Genomic DNA, 23,540 nt, shown 5'->3' on the forward strand with positions numbered 1-23,540 from the left:
CCCCTCCACAACTATCACAAGCCTCCTTGTTACCCGTCTAATTTTAACTTCCATATCTTCAGTCAGCCAATTTGGCAGGTCTGGAAGGTTTGACACACATACATTTCACCGCCAGCAGCAGCCAAGAAAAGAAATCTCACTCATCTTGGCACTCAAGAGTGTGTTTCAAAGAAATATTTTTAAAAAGAGAAAACATACTATTTCACTCTTTGCTGTTGATAAAACACAAGTCAAACCCCTTCAACCATCTCCCACCGGGGGGAAGAGTGTCGGTGCTCGAGTCTCCCTCAGCTGCTTGCCGCGGTGACGCGCTCGGCGGCCGTGCACGCGCGTTGGGAGTGCGGTCGAGGACGCGCTGCTGCCGCGCGGTCCCGAGAGAACAGACTAACACAGACAGAGAGAAGAGCTCAAGATGGAAGGAGGCGCGTATGGAGCTGGCAAGGCTGGCTCTGCTCTGGATCCCATCTCGTTCCTCAAGCAACCCCAAACCATCATCCGCATCCTCAGCTGGGTAAGGCAGGGCGCTTTAAGAAATGCAAATCCTGTTGCTGTTTTTTTATTTAAAACAAATATGTATTGCTTTTATTTGAAATAAATGTCAGTGCAATATGTAGAGCATGAGAATTGCAGGCATCACCTGTCTGTCTGGTGTGGATGAGAAGCCAGGTACTGTGATTAGATCCACTCAAAAAAAACACCAGCCTTCAAGATACAATTTAACCTCCTCGTCTGTCGTTCAGGTAACAGCAAAAAGATGCGAGATATCGAGACAATTGTTATTGAAAACGTACATCCGCTCAGCTAGAAACATATTGCTGTACCGTTCATGCATTGTTCAAATGTACACAGTGCTAGATTTTTAAAAAAAATTCTTGCAGTTTCCATTTGTCTCCGGGATTAATCCCACAGTTTATTGGCATTTACAGTTTCTTGCTGGAAATTTGTCAGTCTTAAGTCTGTAAATTATAACGTGTTGGCTAGTTGTTTATTCTATATTATGCTGTAATTAAAACAAAATGCAACGTTTGTACTGATGTTTATTCTTAATTCCACAGAGCTGGGAAAAATCCAATTTCACTTCCCGATATCTCTTGGTCAGGGTCTCGGGGGAGTTTTGGGTTTACCAGAGTTAGTTAATTTTTTTTTCTCTATAAAGTAAAAGGGGAAACAATTTCTGCCAGCCGCTTGTACTCATTGTTGTTGGGTACGTTGGCATTTCATAGTCCTCTTTGTGCATGTGTGAATTCCCCTTTCTCCTTTGGTATTCCCCCAGACCAAAGCACATTACTGATACCTCTGCAATAACCAGCAAGTCCTTATTTATAAGTCAGTACAGAAAGTCGCCAACCCCTCAATTTAAAACAGATTGGCAGCTTCCAGTCAGCATGCTGTGAGATTGCTATCTTATGGTTCAGACCGTATCCTGGAATCGCTACAGTGTGGAAGCAGGCCATTCAGCCCACACTGACCCTCCAAAGGGCATTCCCCTCCATCCTTGTAGCCCTGCATTTCCCATGGCTAACCCAACTAGCCCTTATATCCCTGGATATTATGGACAATTTAGCATGGCCAATCCACCCTAAACTGCACAGAGTCACACAGCACTGAAGTGCACCATATTGTCCATGACAATATCCTAAATTAATCTAGTCCCATTTGCCAGCATATCTCTCTAAACCCTGGATGTAGGTTTGCTCACTGAGTTGGAAGGTTTGCTTTCTGAAAATGAACCTTCCAGCTCAGTGAGCAAACCTATATCCAGAACCTCAGCCTGAGCTACAAATCTTTTCAAAACTCGCTAACCCTTTAAATCCTTCCCCTTTGGACTGTGGGAGGAAACCAGAGCACCCAGTGGAAACCCCATGCAGTCATAGGGAGGATGTGCAAACTCCACACAGGCAGTCACCCAGGGGTGGAATCGAATCCAGGTCCCTGGTGCTATGACGCAGCAGTGCTAACCATTAAGCCACCATGCCACCCATGTCATAAACAGTGAACATAACTGGTCAGCATCTTCACAGCCATGTCCATGTCTGAACTTTGTTTCACAGCAACTCTCTTTGGGTGCTTCTTAATCATAGGAGCTTTTACATATTTTCTAGTCAACCTGTTCGAAGACATTAGTACTTTGGGGCAGGTGGGATTTGAATCTGGATTAGTGGTGCTGGAAGAGCACAGCAGTTCAGGCAGCAGGGATTTGAATCTGGCTCTTAATGTGTCCAAGTAATTGGGTAGGGGAATGGGTCTGGTTGGGATACTATTTGGAGGGTCAGTGTGGATTTGTGGGGGAAATGGCCTGTTTCCACACTTTAAGGATTCTAAGTGCTGCCCCCTGTCTGGACCAGGTTCAACTCTCACTTGTGCCATAGCTGGGTCACAGAATACCCACTTGGGTTGATTAAAAATAATTTGAGGGCATTGTGGCGCAGCGGTAGTCTGGCCTGGAAGGTCTGTGTTCAAGTCCTACCTGCCCCAGAGGTGTGTATTAACCTGTCAGGACAGGTTGATTTTAAAATAAAATCTCATTTTTAATGGTGCTCATTGATTCATTCTCCATTTTGTGCTAGACATTATAAGTTTTAATCATATCCACACTTCTGTTTTTTCCAGAAGCCCAATTATTTTGTTTATTCATGTAAGTGGGAAGTGTTTCAAGAAAGAGATAGCCTATGAGATACTACTGAAACTCCATGTGTTACTAATTTATTGTTTCAGTTTTTCATGAGTGGGAGTGTTGTGCCCAGTACATTCCTGAACAAGATTCTGTGCATCGTTTCCCCATTGTGTCCTTATCGGTTGATACAAAGTTATAATTTGTGGCTGTTAATTATGAACTAATGTCAGTGGGGCCAGGTTAGAGTGAGCGTTGTATCCTGAACAGAATTGGTTGTACTGTCAGAAATGGATACACCCATGTCCTGTACCCACTCCCACAATATCTAAGCTGCAGTCATCATAGAAATGTGCAACCATTCACACACTTCTCTGAAATCAATTCATTCTGATCAACATCTGAACGTAAATCCAGGCTTTCATTCATATTTTAAAGCTATGCAGGAAATTTTACTTAACTGAACCAGAAAGCAACTGGTTTCTGATAAGCAGAGCGTAGGAGGAATGGGTGAAGTGTGGGTTGAACAAGTAATGGAATAGGAAATAGATTCCATTGACTGTACTGTTTCAGGTTCTGTGCTTGCATTTGACTAATTATAACCAAAAAAGCCAACAAAACATTGTAGATTGGGGTTTGTTGCTGTCACTGCCACTTGTGCCTGTTGCTATCAGTTATGAATCCTTCCTATTTCGTGGTGAATACCTAGCACAGTATCTCACACCATATCTGCAGCATGAGGCAAAGCCAAAATATAATGTGAATTACTCAATTTCTGTTTATTACCCACTGCTTCTGTACATGCTTTAGCTTCTACAAGTGAGTGCTAGTTTTGTCATGAAATGTAAATTCACAGCTTTTGGAGAGTTTTTCGTTATTAATTCATGGGATGAGGATGACACCGGCAAGGCCAGCATTTATTGCCCAGAGGGCAGTTGAGAGTCAACCACATTTCTGAGAGTCTGGAGTCATATGTAGGCCAGATCAGGTAAGCATGCTGGGCAGTATCAGAGGAGGAAAATTCAATGTTGACTTCTGCACCTGATGCTGCCTGGTTTGCTATGTTCTTCCAGCCTCCTGCTTATCTGCTTTGGATTCTAGCATCTGCAGTTTTTTTTTGTCTCTAACCAGGCAAGGATAGCAGTTTCCTTCCCTAAAGGGCATTAGTGAACCAGATGTACAGTTTTCCTGACAATCAACAATAGATTTGTGGTCATCATTAGACTTTTCATACTGAATTTAAATTCCACCATCTGCTGTGGTAGGATTCAAAGCTAGGTTCCCAGGACATTATCTGGGTTTCTGGATTAATAGTTTAGTGATAATACCACTTAGCCATTACCTCCACTAAACAATTTGTAACAATTGATGGGTTTAGCCAGCATTGTTGGAAAGGGTTGTTTTTGTTTTGGAGGGACCATAGAGATCAATGTATTCTCAGTCTGGGATTACATTTTGGGCTCATCTTTCTTAATAGTGCCACCTGAATAATGATTTCTGCTTTTGAACAGCATCCAGGAACAGACAGTTTATCACTCACTATTCTGCTGTGCGAGTACATGTTGTGTTGCCAGGATTGACAGGATGATGGCAACTAAGTGTCATTGCAAATTCAGATCTTCTATGGCAGCCTTACACTGTAACGGTAACCACTCAGGTACAGAAATCTGTCGGAGATGCAAGAGGTTAAGCATTTTACATTGAAAATATTCACCTTTTACCATTACATTGTTCAGTGAATTGAACTAGAATTAGTATAAATAAGAGCAATGTTGCAGATTGTAAGTGGGGTGGGGGTGTGGGGTGTGTGTGTGGAGAGGTAGTCATGTGCTGGTGGTGTAGAATCCAAACAAATGTGAACCAAAATACAAATTGCTGACTCGTGTTATGCATGAAACGACGGGAAAATGTTTGATAAGCAGACCTTTTTATTTTGCTTAAAATTCATTGGTACTAATGTTGGGAATATTCACCTGGCGAGTTATTTATAGTTTGAAAACATGATGTGAAAGACTCCCAATAGAGCATCACTGTCAGTCCCATATTTTGTGCTTGACATCTCTCACTTCTTTTTCCATTCCATCCTTCCCTACCATCTCTTTTTCAATTTGTTTTTCGGTTATTTAGTTTTTCATTGCCAAATTTTTTTGAACATGTTATCATATGTTGTTAGTTTAATTTCATGTAATTCTGATTCCTGTAATTGTTTAAACTTTATTTGAATGCTTAATTTAGTTTTGTTTATACTCCAAGTGAACAAAGATGAACAATTTATGCCTTAGTTCCTGTTTTGTTTAATCTTGTTTTAATCCTGCTCTCTTGTTATGTGACCCTGAGCCAGACAGCATTCTCCTGCTCTGAAGTCACACAAAGCGCAACATATTATAATAAGCGGAACTAGAAAGTCACAGGATAATGTGTGCTATGTATTTCCCCTTTGCAAAGAACAACTCTTATTGAGGTTGGGTATGAGCTTTGAAATGAGGCTAGCCCATTGCCTCATGTCCCACTATTCTGGGACACTCAACTATATTTCTCTGGCACCCTTATCATATTTGTAACGAGGTAGTGATTGACTCAATACGAGATATTATGTCATCCTTGCTTTTGAAATGGCTGTAGATTCAAGCCATACTCCAGAACTAGTGAATACAACTTACGCTGACAAGTTATCACACATATCACCCAGCACATCATGCAAACCGGCCCCCAATCATTGACTCCAATACTACTTCCCATTGCTTTGGGAAAGCAACCAACATAATCAAAGACCACTCCCACCCCTGTTATACTCTCTCCCATCCTCTTCTGCGGGAAGAAGATCTTAAAGTTTGAGTACGCATCTGAACAGATTCAAGAACAGGTTCTTCCCCGCTATTATCAGACTTTTAAATGTTAATGCTGTTTTGCCCGCTCTGCACCTTTTCTGTATCTGTTACCACTGTGTTCTGCACTCTGTTCTCCTACCCTGATGCACTTTGTATGACATGATCTGCCTGCAGAGCATGCAAAACAACACTTTTCACTGTATCTCAGTACATGTGACAATGATCAATCAATCAATCAATCAACACTAAGGAGTACTGCACTGTTGGACATACTGATGAGATCTCTTAATGTCTCAAGTAGTGGATCCAGTGGCAGGATTAAGAGGAGGGCAGTGAAGTTCTTCCAGCATCATGGCTAATACTTATTCCTTTTCTTTTCATTCACTCATGGGACATGGGCATCGCTGGCTGGACCAGCATTTATTATCCATCTCTAGTTGCCCATGCAAAAGCGGTGGTGAGCTGCCGCCTTGAACTGCCGCAGTCTATGTCCTGTAGGTAGACCCACAATGCTGTTAGGGAGGGAGTTCCAGGATTGTGACCCTCTACCAGCATCATCTAAAATTGATTATTTTTCTGAAGTCAGTTTGAAGTGTTAAAATTAACAGCCACCTTTAGCAACAGATTGATAGTACATCATTGGCTGTCATGTGCTTTGGCATGTCTTGAGTTTGTGAAAGGCCCAATGAAAATGCAGTTTATTTCTTTATTAAATATTTCTGTGCCATTTCCTGTGGTAATGAGTGTAAAATTTCAGAACTATCTTGAAAACTTACTTGCCAAACAGTTGTAGAATACATGTATTGGTTCTCAATTGACCCACAACTTTAAATAGTTCTAAATCCACGATTGTTCTGTAGTAGCTATCCCTGTCATAGCTAGTTAAATATCCCCTGGATCCGTGGACCTGAGGTAAATTATGACACTTTGCAATCAATCAGATGGTCAATTCCAGGTCTCAATGATTCTGATCTGTGCAAAGTGAAGCTGGGGATCAGGACATGAAACCATAAAGGCCTGATACCATGGAGTATCAGGGAGTGATACCAGAGACAGGTAGCATCAGGAAGTGGTACCCTGTATTTGGAGTGAAATGGCATTTGGAAGATCTGAAGGTTGAGACCCCAAGGAGGAAATAAGTATTGTGGTAGAGAGAAATCTTGAGAAATATGACAAATTGCATGGTCGTGGGCCATTGCAGGAATAATAAGCAATTGAAGTGAGGTGGAAAGTACTAAAATAGGGGCCTGAATATTCAGGAAAGGATGGGAGCACTTGTGTAGTTTCACATGAAAAACTGCTTTCCTGTTCTCACTTGAGGTTCCCTCCCAGCTTGGACCTACTATTAGATGACAGTTTTTAGCTGACTCTCTGGGTAGGAACATGTCTGATTTCCTGTCCTGGTTTAGGAATCTCATTGGTCCCTGCTAGCCATGGCATGTTAGACTTCACTAAAGGCAGCCTGAATTGTTGTGGCAATGTACATATTGTAGTCTGTAAACAGTGATGGTAGAATCCCCAACTTCCCTTCTGTCTCATAGCCTGTCAGGAACCTCTTTTGCTGTGACTGCCTCCACTGGCTAATGCTAAAAGGATTTACCAGTTTAGACTCGACCATTTTACCTAGGTTGTAAACAAAAGGACTTGAACCTGGAGCTTCTACCTCAGAGGTACGGACCCTACCCCACAGTGGTTAGCACTGCTGCCTCACAGCGCCAGTAGACCCGGGTTCAATTCCCGCCTCAGGCGACTGACTGTGTGGAGTTTGCACGTTCTCCCCGTGTCTGCGTGGGTTTCCTCCGGGTGCTCCGGTTTCCTCCCACAGTCCAAAGATGTGCAGGTTGGGTGAATTGGCCATGCTAAATTGCCCGAAGTGTTAGGTAAGGGGTACATGTAAGGGTATGGGTGGGTTACGCTTTGGCGGGTCGGTGTGGACTTGTTGGGCCGAAGGGCCTGTTTCCACACTGTAATCTAATCTAATTCATTTACCTCCTTAGATGATGCAAAGCACAAACCACTACATGATCAAATCTTCTTTATGCAACTAGCTCTATGCAGTTTACATGTTTAGCACGCACTAGTCAATAATGTTAGAGAAGCTTTGGTGCGTAGAAAGTTTTAAAAATATGAATGGCTATTCATATTCAAACTTGTCATGACCACCTTCTGAGGAAGAGTCCCAAAGCTGTGTGACCTTCTGACATCAGCAATCTTCATCTCTGTCCTAAAAGCATGTGTACTCATTTTAAAACAGTGTCCCTCTACTTCCAGACCGACGCACCAGAGAGAAAACGTTCTTTCACCTCGAGCCCTTGTGTAAGATGCCCTGTGACTAGTGTTGTTCATTAGTTCAATGAATTAAATAATCACTTTAATTACTATCTTTACATTATTATAGGGAAAGTGGAATGGAGAATCACAGATTCTGTGCATACATTAGGCAGAAGCAAATTGCTCCCTTCCCCATTGAATTAATTAAAGTCTGCACACCCACTTCCAGTAACCTCAAGGGTGAATTATCTGTTGTTAAATTTGCCAGAAGCCTCACTCTTATGCCTCTAAATAGTGGAACAAACAATATCTAGTTGAGCTATCTGTCTCAGTTCTCTATAAGGAACTATCAGCGCAGACCATTCTCATTAGTTGGAAAGATGTTTTTAATGTATGATGAAAGAGGATTTAAAACTGGATGTTAAGAGATCGCTTACATAATAGATGAACCTAGAATAAAACAAAGAACTGCAGACATTGTAAGTCTGAAACAAAAATAGGAATTGTCTGAGAAGTTCAGCAGGAATGTTTTGAATCCACTGAGAACGCAGAATGCTTGAAACAATAACTCAGCTTTCTCCCTCCACCGATACTGCCAGACTTGCTGAGCCACTTCTGTTTTTGTTAGGGGAACCTGAAGTTACAATTAGTTAAGGATATCACAACAGATTGGAACTTGAGGAAATTAGCGGAAGATTTAGTTTCTTTGTTTTGTGTCTTGAGTTCAGGACTGGTTACCATACTCATGGAAGGATGTTAAAAGGAGTTGAGAGAAGGGTTACCAGTCTGCAACAAGCAGGTTACCTAGCTAACAAGATAGGCCTGCATTCTCCGAAGTATAGAGGTGATTGAATTGAAACAAATAAGACCATGATGGCACTTGACCTGGTGGATGTTGGAAGGATGTTTCCTTTTCTGGGAGAATCTAGGACTAAGGATCGTAGATTAAACGTAAGGAGGGACCTATCTAAAACAGTGATGGGAAAACATTTTTTTTCTCTGACGGTTGAGAGTCTTTGGAATTCCCTTCCACAAAAGGCAGCGGATGCAGAATCTTTAAATATTTTTAAGGCAGAGGTAAACCGATTCTTGATGGCCAAAAGGCGAAGGTTTATCAGGGATAAGCAGGAAGTAGAACTGAGGTTAAAATCAGATCAGCCATGACCTTATTGGACAGTGGAGCAGGCTCAAAATGCCAAGCAGCCTACTCTTGTTGCTTATTTTGTGTGTAGACATGCTTTATTCCTGATTACAAAACAGAAGGAAAATTGTCATTAGCTGGAATTTTGCCACCTTTGTGCTAACCATCTATTTCTGAGAATTTTGCTATAAAGCAGCACACGAGAGAGAGAGACAGAGAGAGAGAGAGAGCTTTGCTGTGGGACAGGGAGAACTGTGGTAATGACGCCCTCGTGATTCAGACTTTTGGCTTACTGGCAGCTCAGTCCAGTGCCACAGGTAAGAGTCAGCCTTTGCATTTACCAGGTTTCCTACAAGTTCCTTCTACTTGGGTGCTAGCTTCTTCCTGAGCTGTGGGATGTCAGTGCCATTGTAATGAACTGACCCCAGAGCATGGGTGAGTTTGGATCATTTTGTATTGAGTGCACTTTCGGTGAACCAGCTTGCAATCTAGTGGAAAGAAGGAATAAAACAAATCCCAACTTCTTCTCACTTCACTCAGATGAGCTTTCAGAAGAGTCTGTTGTGGAAAACAGTAAATAAGGCGAAGATTTTATTTTATTTATTATTGTCACATGTACCTAGGTGCAGTGAAAAGTTTTGTTTTGTGTGCAGTACAGGCAGATCATACCATACAAAGTGCAGTAGGGTAACAGAACAGAGTGAAAAATACAATGTTACAGCTGCAGAGAGCGAGATCAGCATTAAATTTAAAGTTTGAGTGATCCCTTCAGAAGTCCAATAACACTGGGGAAGAAGCTGTTTTTGAATTTGTTGGTGAGTGTGTTTAAACTTTTGTTTCTTCTGCTCAACAGAAGAGATTGGAAGAGATTATAATTGGGATGGGAGGGGTCTTTGATGTTGGCTGCCTTTATGAGGCAGTGAGAAGTGTAGATGGAGTTAATGGATGGGAGGTTGGCCTGCGGGATGGACTGGGTGATGTTCACAACTCTCTGTAGTTTCTTACAGTCCTGGGCAGAGCAGTTGCCGTACTAAGCCACCATGCATCCAGATAGAATGCTTTCTATGGGGCATAGATTGTAGATACTGGAAAAATATTTTATTATCTTCATTTTGGATCTTTTGATGGGACACTCAAATTCATCAGTATATCAAGCCCTTGTATTCTTCTTGGTTCCTCTTCCCATATGGTATTTTTTGGGAATTAATAACCTACTGCTAGAAATTACATTTGTGAACTTTGTTTAAAAAAAAAATTGAATTCAAATTTCTGATTAGAGCTCTTTGAAATTTGAATTCTGTTTTATTGTGCTAATCTACCAGTTAACAATATTTAGTCCATCTGATATTCACACACAAATGCAGTGATGAAGAATATTGTTTCTCTGGTAACCTCATTAAAAACCAAGTAAAATTAAGTTTTAAAATGCTAGTTGCATTAGTAAATAGGCTCTGAAAGGATTCTTCTTGTTCAGTTCAGTAAATTCAGACTGATCAGACCCACTGTGCCATGACCTGAATCATAGGTAGGGCAAGGAAGCAGGTCATATGTCCACCCCAGCCAGAACAGGAATCAAACCCCAAGCTTTTAGCTACACTCCAGCCTTCCAAGGAATCCAAGTTGCTGTAGCAATGTATTTGTACAAAGAAGGTTGTCCTTTGGAACTATGGATAATGATGATAGAGGGTCCAATTAATTACTGTCACAGGGCGGACCAGGAATCTCTTTCACTCTTGTCAGTCTGCTGTTGGTCAATAATGGAAGGATTTACAAGTTGCTACTGAAGCTGTTTGGGTGCATTGTGAAAGTAACATTATTGGCCATCGGGCCCTGGAGGGGGATTCAAAGCCAGAGCTTCTAGCTCAGAGTCAAGAACACTACCTACTGTATCACAAGATTGTTGAGTGTTGGATAGAATTGTGTAGACCATACAACACAAATTACTTGCCCTAATGGAGCCAAACTGGTGTTTATGCATCACGTGAATTCTCCCACTCTATCTCAACTACCCATAAATATCCTTCAAATTACTTTGCCCTAATCTGTTTTTCTAATGCCTGTTATTATATTCACCCCATGTTCTTGCCATTTTCTGTGCAAGGATATATCCTCTAAATTCCCTGTTAGATTTATAAATAATTATCTTGTCTTAATAACTCCTAGTCTTGACCTCGCACACAGTATCAATCATTTTCTTAATCTTTAAGACCTCTGTCAGTTCACCCTTCAATCTTCCCTTTTTTGAGTAAAACAGCTACAGCAAGTCTATCTTTATATAACCTCAGCTTTGGTGTCATATTTATGACTTTTATTTTCCACATTCTTGAGTGCCCCTCTATCCTTTCTGATAATATTGCTACTTACTTTAGATCATGAAAATTATTAGTTTTGACAAGCTGTTTTCTATTCATCAAGTATAAATACCAGGTACTGCAGTTAGTTTTATTTACAGCAGTGAAAATAATGCTGGCCATACAGTAAAGTATTAATTTTGGATAGGTCACGGAGGGTTCTGGAACTTTCAGTCATTAATGTACTCTAAAATTGCTATACAAATGATGGAATAACCTCTGAGCCAGAAAGTCAGAAGGAATGTCAAGCTATGCCACAGAAACTGGGCCACTGCAATCAATTCTGACATTTCAGTGCACATGTGAGGGTTCGGGTTATTTGAAGAAAAGCAAAGAAGTTTCCCTCGGCCAATATTTCAAGCACAGATGAAATGGCAAGGTATCTCATTGTTGTTTGAAGGACTTGGCTGTGTTCAGAGTGGCTGCTGTGCTAGCCTGTGTCCTAAGACTGTGAAAGGTGTTATTATTTGAATGAAAGTCATTTCCTTCTGTACTAAGTTGCTATATAATCTGTGTAGCAATATTAGATTAATTAATACAAAATCCCCAGGAGCGTAGTGAATGTTGCCTGAGCTCAGGATTGTTGGCACGATTAGAGCCGAAAAAATCAGAGTGAGGTAAATACATTCAGCCCTTGGACAATCTGCCCAATCCCATTGTTACAACCAAAATGGGAAGAATGCATTGTCTCCTTCTAGTTGACTCTTCCATAGGTCACAAAGAAAATCCAATTTGTTTTATGGGCAAACTGAATGCTTGCTTTATATTAGACTGAGATTGAAAAAGATCCCTCAACCAGGGTTTCTTTAATAAACACAAACTTATTGATTTGGTAAAAGAAAAAAAGTGTTCAGCAAGAACAGCAAACTATCTAAATTCGCAGTTTGTAATATGAAAGTATAAATGTTCGCCCTGCTAAGTACTCCGAAACACACCAACACCTGTACACACATCAGGAAAAGGATAGAGGAAGTGGTTTCTCTTTACAGAGATCACTTGAGCTGGAACGAAAAAGAATAGTGTTAGTTCTTGAGGAAAAAGAACATGATAGAGTCTGAAATGTTCAGGTGGCTATTAGTCCGGTCTTCTGGCGCACAAAAGATGGGTTACCAGGCACACACAGTTGTCTCTGAGCTCTTGGCAAATACGGCTCGTTCAGAAAACACATTATCGAGAAACCTTCCCCCAGCTCTACAAGAGGACAGTCAGGCTTCACAAACGATTCCCAACGAGGGTGTTCCAGAAAACTGGAGAGAAAACCTGGGGTAGCTTTTCCTCAGCAGCTTCTCTTTCTCCTCTGAATGAAAACTAAGCAGAACATTATACAAACCAACCAACTAACCATAAAATGCAGTCAGATGGTTTCTAAGAAGTAAGTGCAAGCAAACGGTTGATGTCATGATGTATCATTTCTTAAAATAAAATGTCTGAATGTGTCCTTCTTCTTTTTAAACTAAAATCTAGGTAACTCCCCAGAATTTGAAATTCATTAACTTTTCCACAAGCCTTCAAAAGATAACACCTTAAAATAATTAGAAATGAAGCCTTCAAATAGCATTTTAATTTAATGTACAGGTATTTAGGATCATAATGGATGATTGTGGTGAATTTTCTGCCTATCCTGCCAAAATTTAATTGTCTTTTACTCTGCTGCTGCCTTTACCCACTACCTGAATGAAATGACTATCCGATGTGATGCTTGCAATGCTTTCTGTCGGACTGTTTGTAAATTCTATTTTGTTGTTCTCAAATAACAAGAAGAATTGCACTTGAACATCGCAATTTCCTATTGCATTCTTTTGTAATTCACTAATTGGACATACGTGGAATGAACAGGTAGCCATTAGTGGACACTGTAATGGAGCAAAATGACTCGGCCAAGGCTTAATCTACTTTTACAGTCTTTCGGAAGCATTAAATCAATTCTTTTTTCCATAAGGGTGCAAATAAAATGTGATGTTGGTTAACGACCACAAGCTACAATTGGGCGTACCTATGGTTGTATCGAACAAAAGTGGATGTACTATAAGCCCTGAATTTATATAGACCTTCTACAGATTGTAGTTTACATGAGTATGCAGAGAAATTGGGTCAGACTTGATGATGCAACCTCCTAAACATCGCAACCTAAACATCATTTGCAGGGTTCACTGTCTGCTGCTATTGATAAAGAAAAGTCCAGGCAGTCTTTAATAACATTTTAGTGTCAGTAAGCAACACAAAATGAGGGGTAGTCACTGCAAATAGTTAAGCACCTTATTGTGAGAGGCACACAGGAAATGGGAATATCATATGTAAAGAAAGAAAACTGTTTTTCAGCTAGAATTTTATAAATAAAAGTGTACTGTTTGATGTAATGTTGCTTCAAAGTCTGCTAAATGCAGGATAATAAAACATGCTTGATGATTAAGTGGGGAACTTTGAGTCAGAACATTCACAGCATTGACTGCTGAGAGCTGTCACTCACTTAGTTCAGAGATTGAGCAATCAGAATTGTTCACAGATGTCTGTGCAGAAAACTTTATTATTTCACATTCATAATTATCGCTAATTTCAATCTGATGAAGATTCTTTAAGGCTTGTAATCTTATGCAGTATCTTTACACTTTCAGTACCTCTTTCAGATTGACTGGATTCTCTCACTGTGTCAAAACTATCTCAATACAACGCACAAAACAGGCCATTCAATCCAACCAACCCATACTGGAATTTATGCTCATTCAAGACTCTTCCTTTCTTTTCTCATCCAAATCCCCCATCATCACCAGCAGCTAATCCCTTTGCTCCCATTCGCTTGGCTGGTAACCCATTGTACTGTTTACTTCATCCTCTCTCTCTGGTAGAGTTCACTCTCAGCGAAGAAGTTGTAAACCAAAAATACTACAATTCCCAGCTAATTATTCTGAACTTGCTTATTCCACCAATTGATGTTTGCATTTCTTAGGGATTTAATAGGAACAGAAAATTTCAGTGCTGGCCCAAATCATCTGGCCTGCAGATTGTCAGAGATGGGATGTATGTTGGATTAGTCAGTGCATTGAGTGTAGGAGTTGGGAGGTCATGTTGCAGCTGTACAGGACATTGGTTGGACCACTTTTGGAATACTGCATTCAATGCTGGTCTCCCAGTTATAGAAGATATGTTGAAGAGGTGCAAAAGACATTCACAAGGTTGTTGCCAGGGTTGGAGGGTTTAAGCTACAGGGAGAGGCTGAATAGGCTGTGACTACTTTCCCTGGAGCATTGGAGGCTGAGGAGTAACCTTTATAGAAGTTTATAAAGTCATGAGAAGCATGATATGGTGAATAGACAAAATATTTTGCACAGAGTAGAGAGTCCAAATCTAGAGGGCATATGTTTAAGGTGAGAGAGGAAAGATTTAAGGCCACAAGGGGCAATTTTTTCACGCAGAGGGTGATGCGTGTATGAAATGAGCTGCCATAGTGGTGGAGGCTGGTATAATTACAACATTACAACATCTGTATCGGTACATGGGTAGGGAGGATTTAGAAGGATTTGGGCCAAATGCTGGCAAATGGGACTGGATTAATTTTGGATATCTGGTCGGCATGGACAAGTTGGACCAAATGGTCTGCTTCTGTACAACTCTATAACTCAATGCATAGTCAGGACCATTGGCAGGAATTGCTGATGATGGATATACTTCGGAATTACCTGGGAGGTTTAAGTTTCTGATGAGCTGGTTCCCTGTTCCCTGGAAAACTCCATGAGCGTCCACAACTTGAACTGAGGGTGGAGACTTGGATCAGATACGTGAGATCTACCTATATTAAAATATTTAAGTAGTTCAGCATCTTGTTGAATAGCTGACTTAGCTTCCCAGCAGACTCCCCACCCACTTCCTCCTCCAAGTTCCTGACCTGATCACCAGAAGCCCTACCAATCCAACTCCATTATACCCATGATGTGACCATCCTTGACCACATCTGACCCTTAAGGATCAAGAAGCTATTGTTTTAGATAAACCTGGGAGAATGGGTCTACGTATGATGGTTGTTTCAAAGACCTAGCACAGCCATGTTAGGTTGAATGACCCCTCCCCTTTCAGTGGGTTTCTACTTTTAGTGATTGACTGACTTGGTCTTTTGAGGTATAACGGTGCAGATATGGTAGCAAACAGGTGTCCATCAGATTTACAAGGTTCTGATTTGATTTATTGTAATGACATGTGTCTAGTAGTAATACAGTCAGGTGATAGCAAACAAGGACATCGGGTGCTTAGACAGTGTGAGGTTACAGCTGCACACGAGGTGCACAAAGCAAGATCAACATTATTTGAAGTTAGTGAGGTCCATTCAGCAGTTTAATAACGGCAAAGAAGAAGCTATTCTTGAACCTGATGGTGTGTGTGTGTTCATACCAGTGATTGGCTGGGGTTCATTCATACGTAGTTGAAGAATCAATCACCTGCTCAGGGAATTGTTGAGTAAGCTTAGCTGCAGCAGGTTCCTGTTCTGAATTATCTGTTTATAAGTGTTGTTGTGGTGCCTGTGGAGAGGGCTTATGTTGCAATAGATGTGTTTATGCACTTCTGGGATCTGGTGATGCCAATGTTTAAAAATAAGGTGAGTGTCGTTCAGTGATGTAAATGACAGACTTTAGTGACATGTGCATTTCCCACTCTTTCCCCCCCCCCCCCCCACCTCCCCACAACTGAAGCAATTTGATCAAAACATCTTTTTTGTGTGATTGCAACATCCACTTGGAGTTCTAACATTATGCTGTGTATGTTATCAGAGCAATTAGGTCAGACCTGACAATGCAAGCTCCTAAACATCATGACCAATTTTCTTTTAGGGTTCACTGTCTGCTGCTACTGAGGAAAAAAAGTCCAGGCAGTCTTAATAACATTTTAGCATAAACTTCAGAAAGCAACACAAAATGAGAGGTAGTCAGTGCAAATAGTTAAGCACATTATTGTAAAAGGCACAGGCAAAGGGATTATCATGTGCAAAGAAAGAAAATTCTTTTGCAGCTGGAGTTTAAGGGAATAGTTTTCTCTTTGATATAATGTTGCTTCAAAGTCAACTAAGCCAGAATAATGAAACATACTTGACGATAATGTGGACAATGTTCAGAAAAGAATGTATAGCTTATTTGTCAACATCCTGTTGCTAATAAATTGCCTTGCTTTTAATAGTTCTGACTGCTTTGTATCAGTGCATTTTACAGTAAAATTGCAGCCCTGTTTCAGTGTCATTCTTACCAGAGGTGAAAAATGCACCTTAAATGGATTCAAGTATGGTTTCTTCCGCTCTTTAGCCAAACACAGGCCAACCTTCAAGGTGATGTTTAAATAGGGTTATTAACAAACACTACAGGATAGTAATGCTACAGAGCTACTTTGCTATACAGATTCCAACCTTCTAGCAGAGTACTAGCATATCACTCCTGAGTTCACAGTTATAATACAGCTGATCTCAGAGTCAAATCTACATATTCATTAAACCCTAACTCTACCAGTTGTGCTGTTTATTGCAGTGCAGGTGACCGTAAATTTGAATGATCTGGGAAAACAGACAGATATCAAGTGTGGAGCCAACACTTTTTATTTGTGTCGTACAACAAAGGGCTGCAGATGCTGAAAATCCGAAATCCGAAGAACAGCAATTGCTTGAATAACTCAGCAGGTCTGGCAGCATCTATGGAAAGAGAAGCAGAGCTAACATTTCAGGTGAAGTGGCCCCTCTTCAGATTTGATAACAGCTAGGACATTGGTGGGAGGGGGGATGTGTGCATGTGCGCACGTGTGTGGTAATGGCATCCAGAGACAGAGAGTGCTTGCCACCTAGTCTGTCAGGCTGGTTGAATGTGGATTGGCTGTGCTGGAAGCAGCAGATGTCAATGGCAGGGTCTGTGGGGGTTTGCATACAGACATCAGAGGAAGTGCCTCAAGTCCTATAATTGCTAAACTTGATATTGAGTCCTCAAGACTGCAGGGTCCCCAAGCGGTAAATGGGGTGCTGTTCTTCCAGCTTGTGCTGAGCTTCGCTGGAGCACTGCAGCAAGCCTGAGACCAAGGTGTTGGCCAGGGAACGCGGTGGTGTATTATGACAGGCAACTGGAAGTTCGGGCTCGTTTTTGCGGACAGAATGTAGTGTTCCACAAAGCAGTTGCCCAGTCTGCATTTTGTCTCCCCGATGTCGAGGAAACCACATTGTGGATAGCAAATACAGTAGACCAGATAGTGAAGTGCAGATAAATTGCAGTTTCACCTGGAAGGTGTGTCTGGGTCTTGGATTGAGATTTTTATTTAAACATGGTTTTGGGCCCAGTCAAATTCTCGTAGATGGACAGTACTCCGTTCATGGACAGGATGCTCATTGGAATTTCACAACCAATATCCTCATTCAGAAGGTGTATGACAAGGTGCCATATCTGTGCCTGAGCCAATCACAAAGTCTATTTATCCTTGAACTCTTGTTGACATCCACACAAGTCTCTTAGAAAGGACAAGCTTGTCAAACATGGAATGATATACATAATCAAATGAGGCCTTTTTGAACTCTCATGTATTCCGTTTGTTATGAAGAGAGAGCTCCCTGGGTACAAACAAGACATAACGATTTCATTCTTGTCAAAATAGTTTTGAACGAGAGCTAAGATTTTAAAAACTGTTCATAATCTTTGCAATTAAAACATTACATGAAATTGACCTTTGAAATTTTTAATATTGTTACTTGGACCATTTTCAGATGCATGGAATGATTTTACCCCGAACCCATTGTGCCTTGTAGTAAAAGGCTCTGAAAGGGTTAATGTCTGGAACTGAGAGAGTAATCCATCCACCACGAGAATGTCAGAGATCACATGGGAAGGAAGACAGTCTGGTGATCCTGTGACATTGTTTACAAGTCTGTGATAAATTGGCTTCTGTTAACATGCAGGAGACCCAGTAATCTCCACAAAGACCCTAATGGTCTCCATTGCAATGCTCACACAATGACCAGGGCTTTTCATTTTTAGTTATGAGGATAGACTCCGAAAGGCATAGCTCTTCAAGAAAATCCATGACAATGTGATCCGCAAAAAAACTGTGGCTTAATTTGAAATGATTAGTAAATAATCCATTCCCCCCCCCCCCCCCCCCCCCCAACCCCCTGCCTTTGCTTAGGACACTATGACATAGTTCTCTAAGTCAAAGACTCCTTAACACAAGGCCAGAAAAGAAGCTTGTGCCCCAGGCTGGGAAATGTAACTGGTATTTGTGCCAGATTCCTATTAAGCCTGAGATGCAGACTTTCTGATTTATGCCGTAATTTTGATGCCACTCACATTTACAGTGGATGCAGTGTAGGTCGTTAACATGATGAGGGAATTGGACATGTTTCAAATGAGTTAGGTGGACTGAGACAGTAAGACCAGAGACCTTTTATACAAAATGCACAAACAAGAAATTTGGTCAGACACCAGTTGATAATCCTGATCACAGAAAGTCCCTCTGGAATCAAATGGTTATTAATTCATGATAGGCCTTGAAAGGGGAATTTGACATTCCAGTTAAAGGGTGTAACATCTGACCGTGTGGAGTCATAGTCTCTTGGAAATGTAGCTGTTTGCCTTGGGAGTTTTAACAAAAAATTCCCCAATTGGGCTGTGGTAAGGTGGATAGGGTTTCTGTGATTAGGGCTACGTCAGTGGGGTTATTGGTTGTGTAATGCCTAGGTTTGATAGGTTTGATTTCTTTCTAAGTCCTTTTCGTAGGCTCATATCTATGTTTGTAAGGGCTGTAACTATACTTCTAATTTATTTGGAAGGCACATTTCTAATGTTAGTTGGACATGATGTAATGTGTACTTCAGACAGACTGAAAGTCAAGAACTATTATAAGATAAACATTCCTTTTCATTGCGACTTCATGATTGCTTGCAATTTATTACCAAATCCTTCAGCTTGGTGGCCAATTAGGGCATCTTTTTGGATCAGAAGTAGGCCAACAGCGATGTAAAAGAAAAATGAGGATGACGTTATGAGAAACCAATAAGAATAGTGGGAGATTTTCTAGCAAATGGAGTAATCAGCTGTACTGAATAGAGGGAAATTACAATAGAAAGGTAGGCATGTGCCCAGTTTTTTGTCCATTTCAATTATTCCAAAACCATTTGTGGATTCTAATGGGCACCAAGCTCCTCTCCACTTAAGATTTTATTTGGTTATCATGCCCAGCCAATCCAATATTCCCAGTGCTAGTAACAGGAAAATCCTCCCATGCTGCTCACAAGGATAATACTCCAATCAGCCTTCCGAGGAAATTTGGCCGACCGGCTCGATCTCTCAAGAGTGGCAAGCTGAAACTGGAGGGTTTGAGTTCTAAGTTGAGGCTGGATAGACTGGGACTTGCTTTCCCTGAAGCATGGGAGGCTGACAGGTGGCCTTATAGAGGTTTATAAAATCATGAGGGGCATGGATAGGGTGAGTAGACAAGGTCTTTTCCCTGGGGTGAGGGAGTCAAGAACTAAAGGGCATAGGTTTAGGGGGAGAGGGGAAAGATTTAAAAGGGACCGAAGGGGCATTGTTTTCATGCAGAGGATGTTGTGTGTACGGAATGAGTTGCCAGAGGAAGTCGTGAAGGCTAGTACAAGTACAACATTTAAAACACTTGTGGATAGGTACATGAATAGGAAGGGTTCAGAGTGAAATGCAGACAAATGGTCCAAGTTCAGTTTAGGAAACCTGGTCAGCATGGATGAGTTGGGCCTAAGGACCTGTTTCTGTGCTGGATGACTCTATAATACATCAAATATTAATCTGTCCTCTCATCTCTCCAGTTCCGCTCCTAATCTCTTGTTCCAGATAACGGTTGCCCCTGTCCAAGCATTATTGTATGTCAGACGTATTTGTTCATCTCAATGCAGTTCTGTTCCCTGGCAGCCATTTGGCCAGTTCCTTTTTAAAGAAGCTCATAATTTATTCATCATTTAAGAGGAAAGTGGGAAACACTTTGGCAGGTTCCTATTTTTAAGTTGGGGCCACAAATATGTGAGGTAAGAGTATGTTGTCTGTGGCAGTATACGGTGTGTGGCAGAAATATGTTTCTGTTTTACAAATAGAGACAAACACAAAGAAGACGGTGGTTTTGAGAAGTTGAGTGAAGAATTCTGAACTTGCATACAAGAGCAGTTGGTTGAATTTTCAGTTGTTAAACTTGAAATGGTTCAGAAAAAGATTTACAAGGATGTTGCCAGGGTTTGAGCTATAGGGAGAGGCTGAACAGGCTGGGGCTATTTTCCCTGGAACATTGGAGGGTGAGGGGTGATCTTTTGAGGCTTTTAAAATCATGAGGGTAATGGATAAGGTGAAAAAACAAGGTCCTTTCACTGGGATGGGGGAGTCCAGAATTAGAGGGCATAGATTTAAGGTGAGAGGGAAAAGATTTAAAAGTGATCTAAGAGGCAACTTTTTCAGAGGGTGGTGCATGTATGGAATGAGCCACCAGAGGAAATGGTGGGACAATTACAACATTTAAAAGGCAACTGGATGGATATGTGAATAGGAAGAGTTTAGAAGGATATGGGCCAAATGCTGGCAAGTGAGACTAGATTAATTTAGGATATCTGGTCAGCATGGACAAGTTGGACCAAAGGGTCTGTTTCTTGTGCTGTACATCTCTATGACTCTGTGGTGGCCTCTGATAAACTGCATGGACTTTCAGTAAACAGAACTCCCAGGAATGACAGTGGCCCACCCCGTCTAATCAACCTGGACACACTGCTCTGACTAATCTCGGTGTAGCAGCCAGACTAATTTACTGTGAACCCCTGGTGTGTTTACTCTGGACCTGGCGGACTCAGTGTGGCCCACTCCCTGGTCTGTACTGACACAGAACCCCAAATGTGACTGTCCCTGACTGTGTCAAAGTTCTTGTGCAGAGATTGGAGTTGACCCTTGACTGTCTGTGGGGGACCATCCCCTGACTGAAGTCTGTCTCCCTTGACTTGACTGAAGACTGCTCCCCCTAGGGATAATCTGGTTGAACCACACAGTGTTTTTGCTGCGAATGGCGTGTGGTGTAGGTGCCACGCTGAGCCGGACAGCAACTTGATTGATCATCACTGAGAAATGTGACCAGCAGCCAGCTTTGTGCCTGCACTAAATGGTAAGAGAGAAATACTGTGAGGCTGAGGGGCAAAAATACAAGGCCTGGCATTCAAGGAAGTGGAAAGTGAAACGGTGCTGAAAGAGCAAGCTGAGAGCCTTGAGGTGCACCCAATTTCGATGCCCGCGAAAGTGCCAGTGGGCAAAGCATCCCTGCAGCACAATCACAATGAACAGGGTGGGTACACGCCAAAGTGCAGCATTAAAGTGGATAACTATTCTTCATGAGTTGGAGGTGGATGTGGTGAGACTGGAGTGTGTTAGATGCCAAAAGTCTTTGGCAGGTCGTGGTTGTCCATGGAGTGTGCCCTGAGATGTTATAGAATCCCTACAGTGTGGGAACAGGCTGCTCGGCCCAACTAGTCCACACCAACCCTCTGAAGAGTAACCCTCTCAGACCCATTCCCCTACCCTATGTTTACCCCTGATTAATGCACCTAACCTACACATCCCTGAACACTATGGGCAATTTAGCATGGCCAATTCACCTAACCTGCACATCTTTGGACTGTGGGAAACCGGAGCAAACTCCGAGGAAACTCACGCAGACACAGGGAGAATGTGCAAACTCCACATAGACAGTTCCCTGAGGCTGGAATCGAACCTGGGTCCCTGGCACTGTGATGCAGTAGTGATAACCAATGAGCCATCATGTTGGTGCCCAGTGTTCAAGAAGGAGGCGTTGAGGAGGAAGTGGTGAACTGGAGTCACCAGGAACCTGCTCTCATTTTTATGTCAGGAATTGTTGGTGTCTAGTTTCCCTCTGCCATGAGGGAAATTAGCAAACTGCATCTAAATGAAGTGGGAATAGGTATTCAACAATGTAAATGCATCCAAATATCACTCAATAACGAAATTCCTATCTCAGCATTAAAACCTTGGGTGGAACGTTCGACTTTTCTCTCTACATTGGGAATCTCAAGTTCCCAATCGCACCATATTTTCCCAACTGACTTACCATTACCATGTCACTCAGTTTGGGAGAATTCCGCATAGTATGATCTGTTCACCAAATGTGTAATCTCATTTTGATGGTCAAAAGGAAAGGATAAGGAGTTAAGAAAATGAGCAAGAGTAGGACAAACTGAGAGATCAGTCTGTACCATTCAATAAAATGATGGCTAATCAGAGTCATAAGCATGTACAGCACAGAAGAAAACCATTCATACCATCATGTCCAGGCCGGCCAGCATTGATCAGATTCCTCTAATCCCTTAACCCTGGAGGCTATGGCAATGCAAGTGAGTCTAACTACTACTAATTGTTAAAAGAGTTTTGACATTATCACCATTTCAGACTCCAACCCTTTGGGTGAAACATTCCTGTTAATTCCCCCATCCCCTTCTGGGGGTAACATCACCTTTCTTATAAGGTGGTGACCAGAACTGCATGTAGTACTCCAATTGTTGTTCAACCAGCTTTTTAACCAGTTCCAACTAACCTCCCTGTTCTTGGCTTCTGGATCTGGGCTAATGAAGGCAAGGAACCCATATGCCACCTTAACCACCTTGCCCTGCTATCTTAAGGGATCTGTGGATTTGCACAGCTTGGTCTCTCTGCTCTTTAGTATTTCCCAGGGTGCTACCCTTCAGAGTGTAATCCATTGCCTTGTCAGCCTCCCCCAGATACATTACCTCACACTTTTCCACATTGACTTCTATTTGCCACAGCTCTGACCAGTCCATTCATATCCTACAGTTTACAGCTATGTTCCTCAATAATTGTCACCTTAACAATTCTGCATCATGCCCCCTACATTTGAGTCCAGGACATGAATGTACGTCAAAAGCTGCAAGGGCTCAGCACCAAATCCTGTGGAACTCCATTGGAAATAGACTTCCAGGCACATCCCTCTAGCATCACTCTCTGCTTCCTGTCTCTTCCCCCAATTTTGGATCCAATGTACACTTTCCCTTGGATCCCATAGACTCTTACTTTCTTGACTATTCTTCCATGAGGGACTTTTTCAGAAGCCTTGCTAAAGTCCATGTAAACAACATCAAATGCATTGCCCTCATCAACACACCTCGATTACCTCCTCAAAAAAACATGACTTTCCCTTAACAAATCCATGCTGATTAATCCTTGCTGATATACATTGTCACTCAGAATTCATCCTAATAACTTCCCCATCACCGAGGTTAGACTGACTGACACACAATTTCCTGTTCTATCCCTTCCTCCCATTTTTGAAAAAGGGACATCATTATCATCCGGCACTCC

General features: G+C 41.7%; 1 protein-coding gene across 1 annotated transcript in view; it reads left to right on the forward strand.

Moving 5' to 3' along the window:
- Positions 1 to 315: 315 nt before the first annotated feature.
- Positions 316 to 23,540, forward strand: part of syngr3a (synaptogyrin 3a) — an 81,970-nt gene continuing 58,745 nt past the window's right edge. The window contains exon 1 of the mRNA XM_043711328.1: positions 316 to 511. Within this exon, the coding sequence (XP_043567263.1) occupies positions 413 to 511 (99 nt within the window). The 5' untranslated portion in view covers positions 316 to 412. The remainder of the gene's footprint in view (positions 512 to 23,540) is intronic.

The sequence above is a fragment of the Chiloscyllium plagiosum genome, chromosome 21 (assembly GCF_004010195.1).
Source record: "Chiloscyllium plagiosum isolate BGI_BamShark_2017 chromosome 21, ASM401019v2, whole genome shotgun sequence".
NCBI lineage: Eukaryota > Metazoa > Chordata > Chondrichthyes > Orectolobiformes > Hemiscylliidae > Chiloscyllium > Chiloscyllium plagiosum.